Source organism: Pelobates fuscus, chromosome 1 (assembly GCF_036172605.1).
Source record: "Pelobates fuscus isolate aPelFus1 chromosome 1, aPelFus1.pri, whole genome shotgun sequence".
NCBI classification, from domain to species: domain Eukaryota; kingdom Metazoa; phylum Chordata; class Amphibia; order Anura; family Pelobatidae; genus Pelobates; species Pelobates fuscus.
The window spans coordinates 168,825,710-168,842,448 of record NC_086317.1 but is presented as its reverse complement, the minus strand read 5'-3'; the positions used below and the strand labels follow the sequence as shown (position 1 = coordinate 168,842,448).

Here is a 16,739-nt window from a genome sequence, read left to right as displayed (position 1 = left end):
TAGCAGCCTGATCAGCCAAATGGTTGCCCTTTGCTTCATCTGTATCCAATTTCCCATGGGCCTTTACTTTCAAAACGGCCACTTCTTTGGGGAGTAGGAGGGCATCCATTAGCTCCTTGATTGCAGTGCTGTGTTTGACTGGTGTACCGGCGGTGGTAAGAAATCCTCTAGTCTTCCAAATTAGGCCGAAGTCATGTGCCACGCCTAGAGCATATCTTGAATCTGTATAGATGTTGGCACGTTTTCCTTCGGAAATTTTGCATGCTGAAGTCAGAGCCTGTAATTCAGCTTCTTGTGCAGACATTGCTGGCGGTAAGGATGATGATTTAATAACTTCATCTGTTGTGGTTACGGCATATCCTGTATGATATGTTCCTCCTTCATCGGCATATCTCGATCCGTCCACAAACAGGGTAAAATCCGGATCTGGTAATGGGTTCTCATGCACAGTTGGTAAGTGCACTGTTTCCATTTTCATCTGTTCAAAACAGTCATGAGGTGTTTCTGGGTCATAATCATTCTTTATGACCAGATCTTGAAATTCCTTTTCCAGGAAATGGCGTGGCCATGCTTCTAGAAGGTCAGTTGTTGGGTATTTGACAATACCATTTTCCTGTAGCTGTTCTTCATTCATGGTGGCCCATAGTTTTGCCATGGGCCCAAGATCATTCCATGACCTTGTCTTCAACTTGGTAACAGGAATATGTGGGATAGCAGTATCCCAATGACGGTAAAGGTAGTTAAGTTGTTGAGGTAGCTGGATCAAGACCATACTATTGCCGTCAGAGTCACAATAGAAGTCTTGTGCAGTAAGCTTTACATCGGTCCGGTGGTAAAGCTCATCTTCATAGCAAGGTTCAGGGGTAATGTTTGGTTTGTACCACGTGGTGCAGAAGGCGTGATCTGGGCCTTCACAGAGAGGTTTTTCACCTTCATAAAATGTCAAATGTGGATGCATGACTTTCTTGATACATCCACAGAGCAGGTGAATGTAGGTTTCATCTGTGATAAATCCATAGTAGATACCCCCCTCAGGGAGTGGAAGAAGAGTGGACGGATTAAGCACCTGACATCTTTGGATGGAAATGTTGTCAGGCAAAAGAAGATGACACTGTAAGCGCAGGTGTCTGGCTGGAGACACGTGCTTGAGCTGGACTTGGTTGATGATGGCAGAGATGTCATGGGGGGCCAAAACAACTAGAGGGTGGCCAAGGACCAGGTCTGAGGTCCTCTCTATGAGTTCTCTCGCAGCAAAAACAGCCCTGAGACAGGAAGGAGTCCCTCTGGCCACAATGTCCAGTTGACATGAGAAATATCCAATAGGCCTCTGGCGGCCTCTTAAGTCATTAGTTTGGGTGAGCACTCCCGTTGCGTGGCCTTGTCTTTCAGAGACAAACAATTTGAAAGTTTTGGAGTAGTCAGGTAGGCCCAAGGCAGGAGCAGAAGCAATGGCTCGTTTGAGAGCATTAAAATTGTCCATAGCCTCATTAGTTAAACAGAAAGGGTCAGACTTAAGTGCGTCATAGAGAGGTTGCATGAGCAGAGAGGCTTCTGGGATCCATGCTCTGCAGTAGGAAATGAGGCCTAGGAAGGCATGAAGAGACTTAGAAGTCCTTGGGGGCGGAATATCTAGCACAGCTCTTACCCGGTCCCGAGTAAGATGTCTGGTACCTTGAGATAGGCAGTGTCCAAGGAAAACTACTGAAGGTTGGCAGAACTGTAGCTTGATGAGCGAAGCTTTGCATCCTTGTTCTGCCAAATAACAAAGCAGACTAATTGAGCACTCTTCGGTAGTGGGTATGTCATCTCCACAGAGCAGCAAATCATCCACATACTGAAGCAGAACAACTTCTGGGTGCTCGGCTTGCCATGGGTCAAGGATGGTGGCCATGGCCTTTGCAAATTGACTTGGTGAATTTTGTGCCCCTTGGGGCATGACAGTCCAGGTATACTGCTGCATCTCATGGGTGAAAGCAAACAGGTATTGGCAGGATGGGTCCAGTGGGACACTGAAAAAAGCATTTGCTAGGTCAATAACTGTGAAGAATTTTGCAGATGGTGGGACTCCAGAAAGCAGAGTATGAGGATTTGGTACAAGAGGGGTGTCCAGGACTGTAGCTTCATTAACAGCACGGAGATCCTGAACCATCCTGTACTTCTCTGGCTCACCCTTCGGAGTTTTCTTCTTCACAGGAAATAACGGGGTGTTGCATTCAGATTTACATTTGACAAGGGCACCCTTCTCCAAGAGTGCCTTAATGTGGACAGAAATTGCAGCTGACTGTGCTGGTTTTAATGGATATTGTGGTTTTCTTGGTAACTTAGCTCCTGGAATAAGCTTTACCACCACAGGGGGAACATTTAGGTGACCTATGTCCTCTGGGCCTGAGGACCATAACTTTGCGGGCACCTGTGTTTTTAATTCCTCTGGGAAATTGGACCTTAATTCTGCTGTCTCCTCACGGGGCTTTTCTAAATGCAGCATCAGAGGCAAAGAGCATAGGGCTGAAGTGTCTGATACAGACAGGGGTGTAAACATTTCTACCTGCCCATCCGGGGTAAAAGTGATGGATGCTTGCAGGCGTGAGAGGACATCAGCACCTAACAGGTTAATGGGGCATGTGGAGGATACTACAAAGCGAGCGAGCAGGCTAGAGCCAACTCGTAGCGGGGTTGTTAGAGGGCTATGTCTCGGCTGGCCATCCACTCCAACACAAGAGACATCAATATTGGACAGGAAAGATGGGTCTGGCAAGTCTCGTTCTCGTAGAACACTACGGGCTGCACCTGTGTCAACAAGAAATGTGGTAGGGTGGCCTTCAATGGGCAAAGTTACTGTAGCAAGTGGCCCCCCCTTATCCCCTGTAGACACTGCCATAACAGGGGTTAATGACACAGGCTTGCCAATTTCCTAGTCATCTGGTTCCTCAATTATTGGAACCTCCTTCTCAGTCTTAGGGGCCGGGGCAGGCCTGTGTGGCTTTCTTGGCTCTCTCTTGGGTTCCGGGCAGTCACTTTTAAAATGCCCTTTGACCTTACAATTAAAACAAACACCTTCCTCTGGTCTGGTACCCTTGGGAATAGGGGTAGTGCGTGCCACCATGAGGGGAGCAGAATTTGGCCTTCTAAGGGTCTGGGCAGACTCTAGGCCCCTAGCAACTAGGAGTAAAGTATCTAGGGGAACAACCTTATATTCGGGGCGTGCAGCAATGATTCCCTTGCGTATTGGGTCTTTAACACCTTGGACGAACGCACCGGACAACATTTGTGAATGAATCTTGTCAGTGAGATCAAACCCCAAATCTGTAAACATTTGGTACAGTCTTGCATGAAACCTTTCCACTGATTCTCCTTTTTCTTGAATAACATCAGTAAGGCCAGCAGCCTGATCCGCAAGTTTGTCCTTAGCCCATTCTCTTAGTTGGGTGCAAAAAGTTACTCCAGAGGGGTAATCAACATCACTGTTGAGTAGATTAGTACTGAGGTGTCGGGCCATGCTCGGCCAATATGCATCCCCTGCTTTAATAGCACAAATACTCAGTAGATCACGCCATGCGGCGGAATAAGTCTTTTGAATTTGAACTACCCCTCGGTAGAAGGGCATAGGCTGTTTTTCTGGGTCAGGGAGTGATTTCATTAGAGCACTAGCTTGAGTGGGATTGAAAGCAACATATTTAGGAGGGGCCTGTTCTCCCCGACCCTTGTGGCCAAAGGGGTCATCGATAGAACGATGAGTTGGGGCTCCCGCGGCAAGCTCTGATGAGACATGGGACACCCTGTCCATCTCGTCATCATCGAATTCTATGATATTGGCTCTTTTGCGTGGTGCAGGGCCCGAATGAGGTGAAAGGATCGGTGGTTGGGAACGAGCCCCAGATGCAGGGGTGGCTAGCGAGTCATAACCTGGGGATAAGTAGTCACCGGGGATTACCGGCATCAGGGCCGAACTGGGGGCCGCCATATTGGTGGCCGGAGAAGGTACTACATTAGGGTTAAGGGAAGAAGCGGCGGCCATGTTGGAAGAGGGCACGTCTGGGGCAGACTGTGCCGGACTGGGCATGACCGGAACCTGGGGAGTGGCTTGGGGAGTGGGTAGTGGATATCCGGGATAGGGCAGGGCCATGGGATATGGGAAGGGGTAGGGCCAGGCTGGGGAGGGGAAGGAGGTGGGGTATTGAGCTGGGGTGGAGATGGGAGGGAACGGAGAGGGATTGGTAGGGGTGGGTGTAGAGGGAGGAGCCGGGGCAAGGGTGGAGGAGGTGGTTAGTTGGGCGGAGGAAGAGGGGAGGGGATCATCAACGGAGAGAGAGTGTAGGGAAGGAATGGCAGATGAAATGTTAGGGGAAGGTACAGCAGGTAACGTAGGGATGGATGAGGATGATGGGAATGTTAGAGACGGGGAGGGGGAAAAGAAAGATCCATCAGAATTCAGGACTGGGCAGACAGGGGAGGTGACGGGATGGGTGTTAGGAGGATTGGGAGTGGGGAACATAGTCAGCTGGCTATCACCTACTGCTGACTGAACCTTGGGGATAGACGTCCCCTGGGCGCCACTTTGGGGCGCTGGCTGAGGGTAAACTCCAGCAACACAATTATTATGATACACAAACAATTTCACACCTTTGTGATTTATCTCTTCCTCAACCCAACCTTCTAGTTGAATAGCCTTCGCTACTCTATACCATGCTTCAGCAGTCTTTAATAAACCATTATCTGTAAGTTTGCCTTTCTTTTCTGTCAGTAACCTACGCCAACTTTCTGGTTGCAATCTTCCACATGTCGGTACAGCAATTCTACATACTTTCGCAATTTTTTCAACACCTTTAACCATTTCCTCACCCTCTCTGTCTTCGACTAAATCACATGCTAACCAGCCCTTACTGGGCTTGCCTAAATCCTGTCCCATAATCCCTTTACCCCTATACCAGCGTCCTAGATATAGGGAGAGAGAAGGAAAACTGGACAAGAACGTCTACAATGCTCGACTGCCACCCGAGAATCGTGGGATTTTCTCAGGTGCGTCTTCCCAAAACGTAGACTAGTCACTGAATCCGCCTACCCGGGGTGGTAGACACGGATTGGAGCGAGGTGAGAAGTGTGTGACCAATCACTTCTCTTTTAAGAGGAATGGGAGTGGATAGTATAATAATATAGGAAGTATAGGAAAGATGAAAGACAAGGAAAATCCTTAGAGACAGACACAGGAGTTCATGAGACTCCTAATTAGATAAACAAGACGACAATACAATTGAAATACAGTGCATGCATCACAATTCAATTGAAATTAACAATACTCCCTTTCCTTTACTCGTGTGCTTATTCCAAAGTCACCTCCCTCAACCCCGTAGTGTCTCCGCTCGGAGAACGACTTTCGTAAGTCTCACTACCAGCGGCCACGGAAACCAACTGACACCGGTCCGAGTTCCGTCAGCCTCTCTCTACTCTGCAGTCCACAAGAATGTGGCCACGTCTATCCTCACTCCCGTAGTGCCCCTATAAAACCCACTTTATAAGTCTCACTACCACGTGATGCGGAAAACAAGCAATGCCTACTTGAATCCCCCCAGGAAACAGAGCCCCCCTCACAAATAAAACAGAAAACTGGAATTTCACAAGCCCCAGCGCTCAGGGTTGTGGTTACCAAAGAAAAACCGGACTCCCCTCAGCCGGAGCTGTGGGTTACCAAAACCGGACTCCCCTCAGCCGGAGCTGTGAGTTACCAAAACCGGACTCCCCTCAGCCGGAGCTGTGGGTTACCAAAACCGGACTCCCCTCAGCCGGAGCTGTGGGTTACCAAAACCGGACTCCCCTCAGCCGGAGCTGTGGGTTACCAAAACCGGACTCCCCTCAGCCGGAGCTGTGGGTTACCAAAACGCTAGCTAGACTGTAAAACAGGCAACAGAAGACCCCCAGGAACACATCCACAGGTCCACCCCCCCTTTTATCCCAAAAGGGGCAAAATACAAACAGATAAGCAGACAAACCGAAGACCCAGGCAAATTCCCTCAGGTCCACCCCCCTTTATCCCAAAAAGGGGAAAACAAGCAAGACAGAACCCCAGGCAAATCCCCTGCAGGTCCACCCCCCCTTTATCTCAAAATGGGGAAACAGGCAAACAATTCAAACACACCCAGGCAACAGATAGACTAAAATGCAGGTAAACAAGTGAGTAACGAGGCACCGGGCAAGATATTACCTGTCTTTGATGTCCTCCCGGGAAGCAGTCACAGACACGTGGACGGGTCAATCAAAGGGGCCGGAACGTACCGGTGGCTCTGCAGAAGTCTCTACCGTGTATCTGGAGGTGATCAGTCTCCCTTCCTTCCCCCTGGATTCCTCCGTCCACCCTTGTCTTCCTTAGGACGGCTCACCGGCCAGACATAGCCCGATGCCCCACGTTGGGCGCCAAGTTGTTATGGTACTTTTTGAAAGTAAACCAAAATGTTCAAATGTCTATCTGTTCCTGTCCAAATCAATAAAATTAAATTGCGTATATACGCTGAAGTAATTAAGTCTGACACGCAAGGTTCAGGTTAAAATAACTTCGAGAAAGTTTATTGGCAAGTGCAGAAAAAGCGGGCGCGCAGGCCCTTTTAAGAGGCATTTTGCGTCATCATTGATTATTAGAATATCAGCAAATAAACATCATCAATTGGATTAATTGTTAAGTGACGGAGTTAGTGTCTTACCTATTGGTTAGTAAAATTAAGAGGTTAGTCCCGTGCCCACCCATCAGAGGTGGGATTACTCTGGACACGGGTGGGGGACAAGGGGGTCCTAAGCGTCATTTTACACGGTCAGTGATATCAGGCTTTATGTCCAGGTGCAAGGTCTCTTATGAATAGAACATTTCATTACTACTGTGTTCTGTGGCCTTCAAACTGTACTATCTTACAAGCTCTTAAGGAGTAGCCAGCAAGTCTTAAGGAGTAGCCGGCACCTCCTGGTACTTGTCCTTGAAGGAAACACGGTCTTTGTCTACTGTATTAATTGGGTTGAGAAGTTCAGTCACGTAATGTAGTTTTAAAATGAACAAGTTAAGTCATGAGGACAAAATGGAGGATTGAAGAAGTCAGGTTAGGAGGACAAAATGGAGGACGAAGTCACAGTATAAAGTTAAAATGGAGTTAGTACAATAATTCAATACAAGTACAATAAAGATTTTTAATAATTCCACATCAATGGTATATTCATTGATAAGCATTTATCTTGTTTAAGCCACTCTTTTTTTGTTCGTTTGTTTTGTTCGTATCTTGTTTGCTGTCTCCTCTATCGGAGTCTATAGATACGCTAGAGAGTATTGTTAAACATAGGACAGTGATGGTGAACCTTTTTGAGCTTGACTGCCCAAACCGCAATACATGCCAACTTTTTTTTCCTCAAAGTGCCAACACGGCAATTAAACCTGAATACTGAGGTTTAAGTTTAGAAAAAACAACTCGTACAGTTGTCCAAACTAATTAACATCTTTTGTTTTAATAGAAGAACACATCAACAGAGAGTTCAATTATACAAATTATAATTAATGATATTAATTATAGATAAAATAAGCTTATATTTATAAGTATCTCCATCAAATGCAATACGACTGCTGAATACATACACACCGACACACACACATACTGCTGAATACACAAACAGACTGCTGAATACATACACACAGTCCGCTGAATACATGCACACAGTCTGCTGAATACACACACAAACATACACACAGACTGCTGAATACATACACACACTGTCTGAAGAATACATTCACACAGTCTGCTGAATACATGCACACAGTCCACTGAATACACACACAGATTGCTGAATACATACACACAAACACATACAGACTGCTGAATACATACACACAGTCTGCTGAATACATACACACAGACTGCTGAATACATACAGACTGCTGAATACACACACACATACTGCATTGAGAGGTGCAGAGTATGTGTTTGTGTGTACGGGTGCGGAGTGTGTGCTGTGTGTGTGTCTGAGTGGTGCTGTGTGTTGGGTTTGGTGCTGTGTGTGTGGTGGGGGAAGAGTGCTGTGTGTGGGGGATGGAGTGCTGTGTGTGTGGGGGGGAAAGGGTGGTGTGTGTGTGTTTAATCCTGACCTGTACATAAAATCTTTAACCCCCTCCTCCCTTTTTACCTTTGGTGAAGGAGGGGGGGACACAACCAGCCCTGGTGGTCCGGTGGTGGTAAGTATGTGTTAGGAAAGTAGCTCTCCTGTCCTGCCACGCAATGCTTTGTGGAGCGTTGCCATGGTAACGCAAGGCAACGCTCCACACAGCCTGCTCGCAGGAGGACAGGAGAGCTGCTTTCCCGATTCAAAAGCAGAATAGGCTCCTGCCGTTTTTTGCAGGCAGGTGCCTGTTCTGCATTGCTGCCGACTGGCGCCAGTGGCCCCCACCCCCTGTCAACCTATGGCCGCGTGCCCACAGAGAGGGCACGGCGTGCCATAGGTTCGCCATCACTGACATAGGAGGTAGGAAAGGAGAGTGCCCTGAAATTAATAATTTGTTTCTACATGGCACATGTTCTATAATAAATTATAGAGATCTGAGATCCTTTAGCGGTTAGGCAGTAATCATTAAACCTGCATGTTCCAATGTATACAGGTTGATTTACTAAAGTGAGAACTCTGGAATTCAAAGGGCATTCAAGGTGAATTTCAAATTTAGGACCAAAATACCTGGATTGGATGGCTCCTCCAAGTCAACTATGCCTCCAGTTCACCTATTTTGGTCTAAAATGTGAAATTCACTTTGAATTCTCACCTTAGTAAATAACCCTGATAGTAGTTGGTACCACACAGAGTGTGTTTGCAAGGATTATTACTGCTCTAGGCAAACTCAGATATTGATTCCCCTCATTCTACCTCCTTTTAGAGGTTTTTTCACTGATCTGATATCTAAGTAGACCAAAAAGGCAGATCTAAACATTTTTTTGGGAGACTGGAGACTCTTACCAGGTTGTCTGCTGTGGCCTAAAATATGCAATCACTGATTCCGATCTCCACATTTCCCAATTTTATGAACAATATTCACCATACCAAGGAATTATGAAAATTGCCTAAATAACTGATTTTGAATTCTTTGCCCATATGTTGCAATTCTGTGGTCTTAAATCCTGCTAACTCTAAAAATAAGTCCCCCTAACTCTTAACACTGGCTAACGCTAAATACCTACTCTCTATTCTAACTTTAAATCCCCATAACCCTAAACATCCAAAAACACTAACCACCAATCTTATCCCTAAATTCCCATTTTAGCCCTCCTAAACCGAATCGCCCACAAACTTTAGTCAGCTACTCTTATTTATTTATTTCTATATAAATGTGTACGTGTCTCTGCACCTAACAGACAGACCATAACACTGCACCCTCATCTGCCGTGGCATTCTGAATCCAAGCACGGCCGTTCTTTGATTCTGCAAAAAGCACTGTGTCTGTGTGTGTTGTCCTAGGGATTTGGGGGAGATTTTTTGATCCGTCAGTCAAGCCATACTGCCCCCCATGGGCTGTCGCCAACAGCTGGTTCCTTGTTTGCCTAATAGTTGCGCTGACCCTTGCCATATACTCATTGGTTTGTTCCCTTTTTTTATTTGCTGTACATTTATCTTGCAGCCCATTGGCAGACAGTACCAGAATGGAGATGGATTTGGCTACCTCATTGCTTTCAAGAGAAAGGATGAAGAATCCTGGCAGAAGGTTAGAGTGCCTGGGGTTCTATCTCAGCATTATGTATACAGAAATGAAAGCATCACTGCCTACACGCCCTTTGATGTCATGATTAAAGGGTATAATCAAAAAGGAGAGGGTCCTTACAGCCTGGAAACTACTGTATATTCAGCAGAGGAAGGTAAGAAATGTGTTGAAAGGGATAGAAGTGCACTTTACATCTTTTCTGCTATTTTCTGCTTTGTTCTCAAATAGGGATGAGTACTTAAGATCTAGTCTTTTTTTAAGTGTTACTTTGACTATAATTAAAAAAAAAAAAAATACTATGATTATGTCTCCAAAAATATTTTAGGTTCTATGGTAAGCAGCAACACAGCTGAGTAGGTTAAATGCCTATACCCAGTACTTTATTAAACTTCAGGGTCATGTGTTTTAATTCTCTGGTGGGTCGACACAGACTTTCAGACTTATGTAAATATATTTGAACTAAAAAACTTCTCAGAATTTGCCTTTCTATAGGAATCAATCTGTCATTGTAAAATGTTATATTTATTACTGATAAATATAACTTAATAAAAAAGTAACTCTAAGCAGCATGATAACTACATTCATTGTAGTGGTTATGGTGAATACAATTTCCTTGTGCCTGTAGTCTGGGACCAGTCCACTAATGAGGAAATTAACTTTGTATTAGCCTATTAGCCCATCCAACTCTGGCACCAGTCTGCTAATGAGAAAATAAACGTTGTATTAGCCCATCCAACTCTGGTACCAGTCCTCTAATGAGTAAATTAACTTTTTGTCAATCTTTCTTTTATTGAGGTATGCAGGATGGGGTACAGAAAGTAAAAGGGGAAATGTACGAGTAATACACAGCATAGGGATAGTACAACGTTAATTTTGAAAAGTTACATTTCCTGGACAATAATACCTCTTTTTTATTTTTTGTGTCAGGTGAGTAGCTCAGGTTATATCTATTCGTTAATATACAGGTGTAACTTGTCACCCTAGCTAGTCAAGATGTGAGTGTGTGTTCTGTGTTTACAAGAAGTGTACAGAGTGTGTCGTCGCTTAGTTAATCGTAGAAGGAGATGCCTAAACAGACAGGCTGCACTAATAGCGAAAGATTACTCAAGCTGTTTTGGTCGCTAGCGTCACGCAACAAATGGAGCAGGCTAAATGCTGAACATAATACAGGCATACGAATCTAGTTAACACAGGTAGTGCTTCAAACATTGCTAAAGTCAGGCCTAGTGTCTAACGGTTAGGACATAGGCTACGTACATAACTTGTCTTAGCTGATAGTCTAGTTAACACTTGCTTGTAGACGGGAGCTTAAGACATATCAGCGGTATGGACAGTGAGAGTCTAATAGCGTTATACAAGAAGAGGCAAATACATATTGCTTAGGCATTATACTGCTCACAGTTTATCAAATGATAGTTTGCACGATGGAGTCCGGTATTGCCTCCGCAGTGAGGTCTGCAGGGTTAACGTGCATGCAGTCTGTTTTCCTTAGCCTATGCCGGCTCTGAGTGCTGGATGGACGGGCCAAACTTCGTGGTCGGATTGATGCCTCTGTGAGACGTCCTTCCCGACAGATCTTGGGGAGATGCTTAGTCCATGTCTGCTGCTGGTGAGGGGCTGTGGTCGTCGAGTGTGGAAGGGGTGTGAGGGCGGACGGGTCTCCCCGTGGCCCCAGGCTCCGTGTGGGGTCCGCATCCTGGCTCCACGAACTCGGGTGCTACAAGAGGCCCAGTTCTTCCCTGTGAGGGCGCTTCGGAGAGCCCTGGTGTTGCGTCGCCGCCAGCGGCGGTTAGGCTTCCGGCGATGTGGCTGATGCTGTGGAGTTATCCTCCTGGTGACCCCTGGCCTGGGTGGGCAGTCAGTGCTCAACTTTAGCGTTAAAGGGTATGTAGTGCCCTTAGTAGGCCCGATCTGCCTCTGTTTCCCCGGTCCACATGCTGTACCTCCGTATTGCACGCAAGGTGTTGCAAAGAGTCTGTCCAGCTTTTCCAGAAATTGTTGAAAGATTAGATCCAGACTTGAGGCTTGTACGGCTATAGGTTCTGTAAGGCAAGGGGCTTCTGCAGTAGTGCTAGGCCCGGAGCCCAGGCCCGTGTGGGCAGATGCTATCCGTGTGGCCATGTGTGTCGCTTCGGTGGGGACCGGGATAACCCCCGCCGGTCCATAGGGGGGGGAGCGGGGTTTCCAGCTTTGCCTTGCCGCGTTTGTCTGTAGTGGGAGAGGGGCCGTCCGCAGTCAGGCCCCGCCCCCAGTAAATTAACTTTGTATTAGATTATTAGCCCATCCAGCTCTGGTACCAGTACGCTAGCGAGAAAATAAACGTTGTATTAGCCCATCAAACTCTAGTACCAGTCCTCTAATGAGTAAATTAACTTTGTATTAGCCTATTAGCCCATCCAACTCTGGTTCCAGTCCACTAATGAGGAAATTAACTTTGTATTAGCCTATTAGTCCATCCAGCTCTGGCACCAGTCCGCTAATGAGGAAATTAACTTTGTCTTAGCCTATTAGTCCATCCAGTTCTGATTTCCAGTCCGCTAATGAGAAAATAAATGTTGTATTAGCCCATCCAACTCTGGTACCAGTCTGCTAATGAGGAAATTAACTTTGTCTTAGCCTTTTAGCCCATCCAATTCTGGTACCAGTCCGCTAATGAGGAAATTAACTTTGTATGCAGCATTGGAAGAATGAGAGTCCAGGCATAACACATAGGTGAACCCACATTAATTCATTTTAACCACCATCACCTTGTGAATTGGATGCAGTATGAGTAGGTGGGCACACAGGTTCCTATGGCCAATTTATATACGTGACGTGTTTGGCTAAATGATCACATATTCTCTCTTTTTGTGTAAAGAGAGTGTGTGTACACATTTATTATACTGCACAAATGTTGTTGTGTTATTAAAACGAACTTTCAGTTGTGTGGTCCAATTCAGGTACAATAATGGCTTGTTAATAACAAAATGCAATTTCTCTGCTAATAATTAAACAAACACAGATTTGATCCAAAGTGGTTGAGCACCTTGATTGTGATTTCCTGAATTAACACTGAATCGCATTTATAAATATCTGGGGTCTATTCAGAGCTTAAAGGGACTCTCCAGTGCCAGGAAAACAAACCCGTTTTCCTGGCACTGCAGGATCCTACAGTGCCCCCCTCCCTCCCGCTCCCTCCATCCCATGTGGCTAAAGGGGTTAAAACACCATCAGCCACTTTTTATCTGAATCCAGCGCCGAGGCTAATTTAGAAAGAATAATCCTAATCATACACGCTGGATAGGACATTCTCTGGAGTAGATGCACAAACATGAGGTTTTTGAACATGCCACATTGCTTTTACAATATAGCCCTATCTTGTAGTACACATGTATTGCTTGTATATGTGCAAGAGAGAAAACTCTTGTTTCACAGCTTCTTACAGAGAGTAAAAACAAATGAATTCCCAACAAAGTTTTTTTCCCCCAATTTCAGTGAATTAATCTAAATAATGGACTCATGTTTTTTGCACACATGTATCTTTTGAAGATATGACTGAAACATAGATAGATAGTGTAGCGGACCAGGGTAACTCGGCTGGTTACCCCCTCTAATTCCTTCTCTCAGCCAGACTGGAACTATTAAAACATGCAGACATCCATTCCCCCAGTAACCAGACGAAGCATAGTTCTGGGAGTCAACTGATTTATTTCAGGCCACAAACGGCTTTTATGCACATACCCCTACATGGGGTCTCCCACACAACAATACAGGGTTTGCCTTCCCAGGGTCCTTTGTGCCTGAGAGATAATTGCGTGCGAAAAGTCTATAATTCAATTATCTATCAGGTACAAAAAAAACTATACAAAATATACAGTATCCCAAAAGTACCCCCATCATAACTAGGAACCCCACAAAAGATATGTTTCCAGATAGCCCTGATCTGAGTGTATAACATATCAAATATCACTCAGATCGGTTTGGTAAAATTAGATTGCCACCAGGGTAAAGTTTTGACCGGCCAGACACGAGGGCATAGCCCAAAACAGTTCCAGTGAAATAGGTGTCCCAGACGGTCTCTGTTCGGTTGTTCCTGTGTGAAAACCATGCAAGGGATTCTCCTGTTTTTGGTGTACAAATGCTCCCCCCAGTCGGTAGTTCCCATCTCCCGAACGTCGTTCGTATAGTTGGTCGGGAAATAGAACGGGCTGCGGTATAACCTTCCGGGGTTCGTGTGAGTGCCTAGCCGAAAAGAGTTCCAGACACTCGATGACTAAGTGCTGCTACCCACGTAGGGAAACAAAATGAGAGCCACTCTTTTGTCGACCACGTGCATTTGGTTATACGAAATGGCGGCCACCCATGGGAAGCATTCATTAATTACTTATCTTGCGTTTTCACACTTAAATTACTAGGTGGGAATGTTCTAATGGGGTACCAGGGTGTTCGTTCAGGAGCTGAATGTAGAGTGTTCGTAAACCATAACTCCCGAACAGAGAAAGATAAAACATACGACCAAATACGAATTTGGCTGTGGGTTCCACCACAGATGGATAGATAGATAATTTGGCATTGTGTGCTCACCTGTTCTGTAGCTTTCCATTAATTCTGGTCTTTTGTTTTATTCCATATTTAGAGCCTATTGTCTCTCCTTCTGAGGTTAAAGCGACGGTTCTATCATCTTCAGAAGTAGTGGTGGCATGGAGCTCTGTGCAGACTGTTAACGGAGTTCTGTTGGGATATGAAGTAAGAGATTTTTTAATCATAATTTGTGTCCAGTGAACATTTTATCTTTATGTCATCTTTTTACCTTTACTGCGTGTGAATTAACTTCCAGATATTGAGGCAGGTGAGAGTTATTTCCTGAGTATGGGTAGATTCCTTTTGGTCAGTTTGGTAAGACTGAGTTTGTGAACCAGAGTGCAATGAAATCATTGGGCAGAGATGACACGGGAACCCCAAAAGAGAGATGATAAAATGAAAGGGCTAGTTCTCAACATTTCAGGACAGCAAACATGAAATCAGTCTGCTAAGTAACTGCTGGTTTGAGGAACTGCCACTGTATGGATAAGGGTCACTGTATTTTTAAGCAATCCTGCCAAGAAACAAATTCCTCATTTAAATAACCAGCACCACCAGGGCCGGCGCTATTATAAGGCACCCACCGGGAGGTTTCCAGATGGGCTGCCCTGCTGCTGTCTACATCTGGTGTACTGGGCGAGTGGCTCCTTAACCACCCCCAGCGCAGCCACTCACCTGCTGGGCTCCTCTCCGCCGTTTGCCCGTTCGGGGAGTGGAGCACTGTGCTTCTTGCAGGCAGGGGAACAGCTGCCCCTGGCCTGTGAACACTGGAACTCTGAGGGGAACAGGAAGCAGCCTGTGCTCACAGTGCACTGCTCTCCTGCTCCCCCAGCAGCAAGAAGAACAACTTGCTGCAGGCTGGACCCCACTCCTCTTCACAGCACCCAGGTAGGCTAAGGGGGATTGTTTATAGTATGAATGGTTGTAAATGTGTGTGTGTGTGTGTGTGTGTTAAATTGCTGTATTTCTTTGTGTAAATAAAGTGTGACTTTATATAAAGTTGTATGAGTTTGTGTTTGAGTAACAGTGTGTGTGTTAGTGAGAGTGTGCAAGTGACACTGTATTAGTGAGAGTGTGTAAAGTGACACTGTGTGTTAGTGAGAGTGTGTAAGTGACACTGTTTGTTAGTGAGTGTGCAAGTGATACTGTATGTGTGTTAGAGAGCGTGTGCAAATGACACTGTGTGTATGTTAGAGTGTGTAAGTGACACTGTATGTGTGTTAGTGAGAGTGTGCAAGTGATACTGTGTGTGTTAGTGGGAGTGTGTAAGTGACACTGTGTGTGTGTGTTAGTGAGAGTGTGTAAGTGACACTGTGTGCTAGTGAGAGTGTCTAAGTGACACTGTGTGTGTTAGTGACAGGGTATAAGGGACACTGTGTGTGTGTGTGCTAGTGAGAGTGTGTTAGTGACACTATGTGTGTGTTAGTGAAAGTGTGCAGGTGACACTGTGTTAGTGATAGTGTGCAAGTGACACTGTGTGTGTGTGTGTGTGTGTGTGTGTGTGTGCAAGTGACAATGTGGGTTAGTGAGAGTGTGTGACACTGTGTGTGCTAGTGAGAGGGTGTAAGGGACACTGTGTGTGCAAGTGACAATGTGTGCGTGTGTTAGTGAGTGCGTAAGTGACACTGTGTGTGTTAGTGAGAGTGTGTAAGTGACACTGTATGTGTGTTAGTGAGAGTGTGCAAGTGACACTGTATGTGTGTTAGTGAGAGTGTGTAAGTGACACTGTATGTGTGTTAGTGAGAGTGTGTAAGTGACACTGTATGTGTGTTAGTGAGAGTGTGCAAGTGACACTGTATGTGTGTTAGTGAGAGTGTGTAAGTGACACTGTATGTGTGTTAGTGAGAGTGTGTAAGTGACACGTGTGTGCTAGTGAGAGGGTTAAGGGACACTGTGTGTGTGTTAGTGAGAGTGTGCAAGTGACACTGTGTGTTAGTGAGAGTATTAAAGTGACACTGTGTGTATGTTAGTGAGAGTGTGTAAGGGACAGTGTTGTGTGTGTTAGTGAGACTGTGTAAGTGACACTGTGTGTATGTCCGTGATAGTGTGTGTTAGTGAGAGTGTGTAAGTGACACTGTGTATATCAGTGAGTGTGTGTGTCTTAGTGAGAATGTGTCTTTTTTCTGTAAATGTGTGCTTACTATGTCTCTCTCCTAAATGTACCCAGTCTCTGTTTCCTAAATATCTCAAAAGTCTCTCTATCCTTTCCCTAAATGTCTCCCCAGGCTGTTTCTTTTCTTTCTCACTGTGTGTCTGCTTTCACTTAAAGGGACACTATAGGCACCCAGGAAAAGAAAAAGTTACCTGCGCTCTCTCCTTAATCCCTATGTATATTTAGACAAATGGAGGTCATTTAGTTGCTCCAATGGCCATTGGAGGGAATGCCCGCCTGCCAACATCAAGGCAGACCCCCCTAAGCGGGTCCTAACACTGACCCTTCAGCCTGCTTCCTTGAGCTTCTGGCAAAGATATC

At 45.6% G+C, this 16,739-nt stretch overlaps 1 protein-coding gene across 1 annotated transcript in view; it reads left to right on the top strand.

Moving 5' to 3' along the window:
- Nucleotides 1-16,739, top strand: part of CNTN2 (contactin 2) — a 91,973-nt gene that overhangs the window by 60,662 nt on the left and 14,572 nt on the right. Inside the window, exons 18-19 of the mRNA XM_063452168.1 lie at nucleotides 9,626-9,860; nucleotides 14,322-14,431. Coding sequence (XP_063308238.1) covers nucleotides 9,626-9,860; nucleotides 14,322-14,431 — 345 coding nt within the window. The remainder of the gene's footprint in view (nucleotides 1-9,625; nucleotides 9,861-14,321; nucleotides 14,432-16,739) is intronic.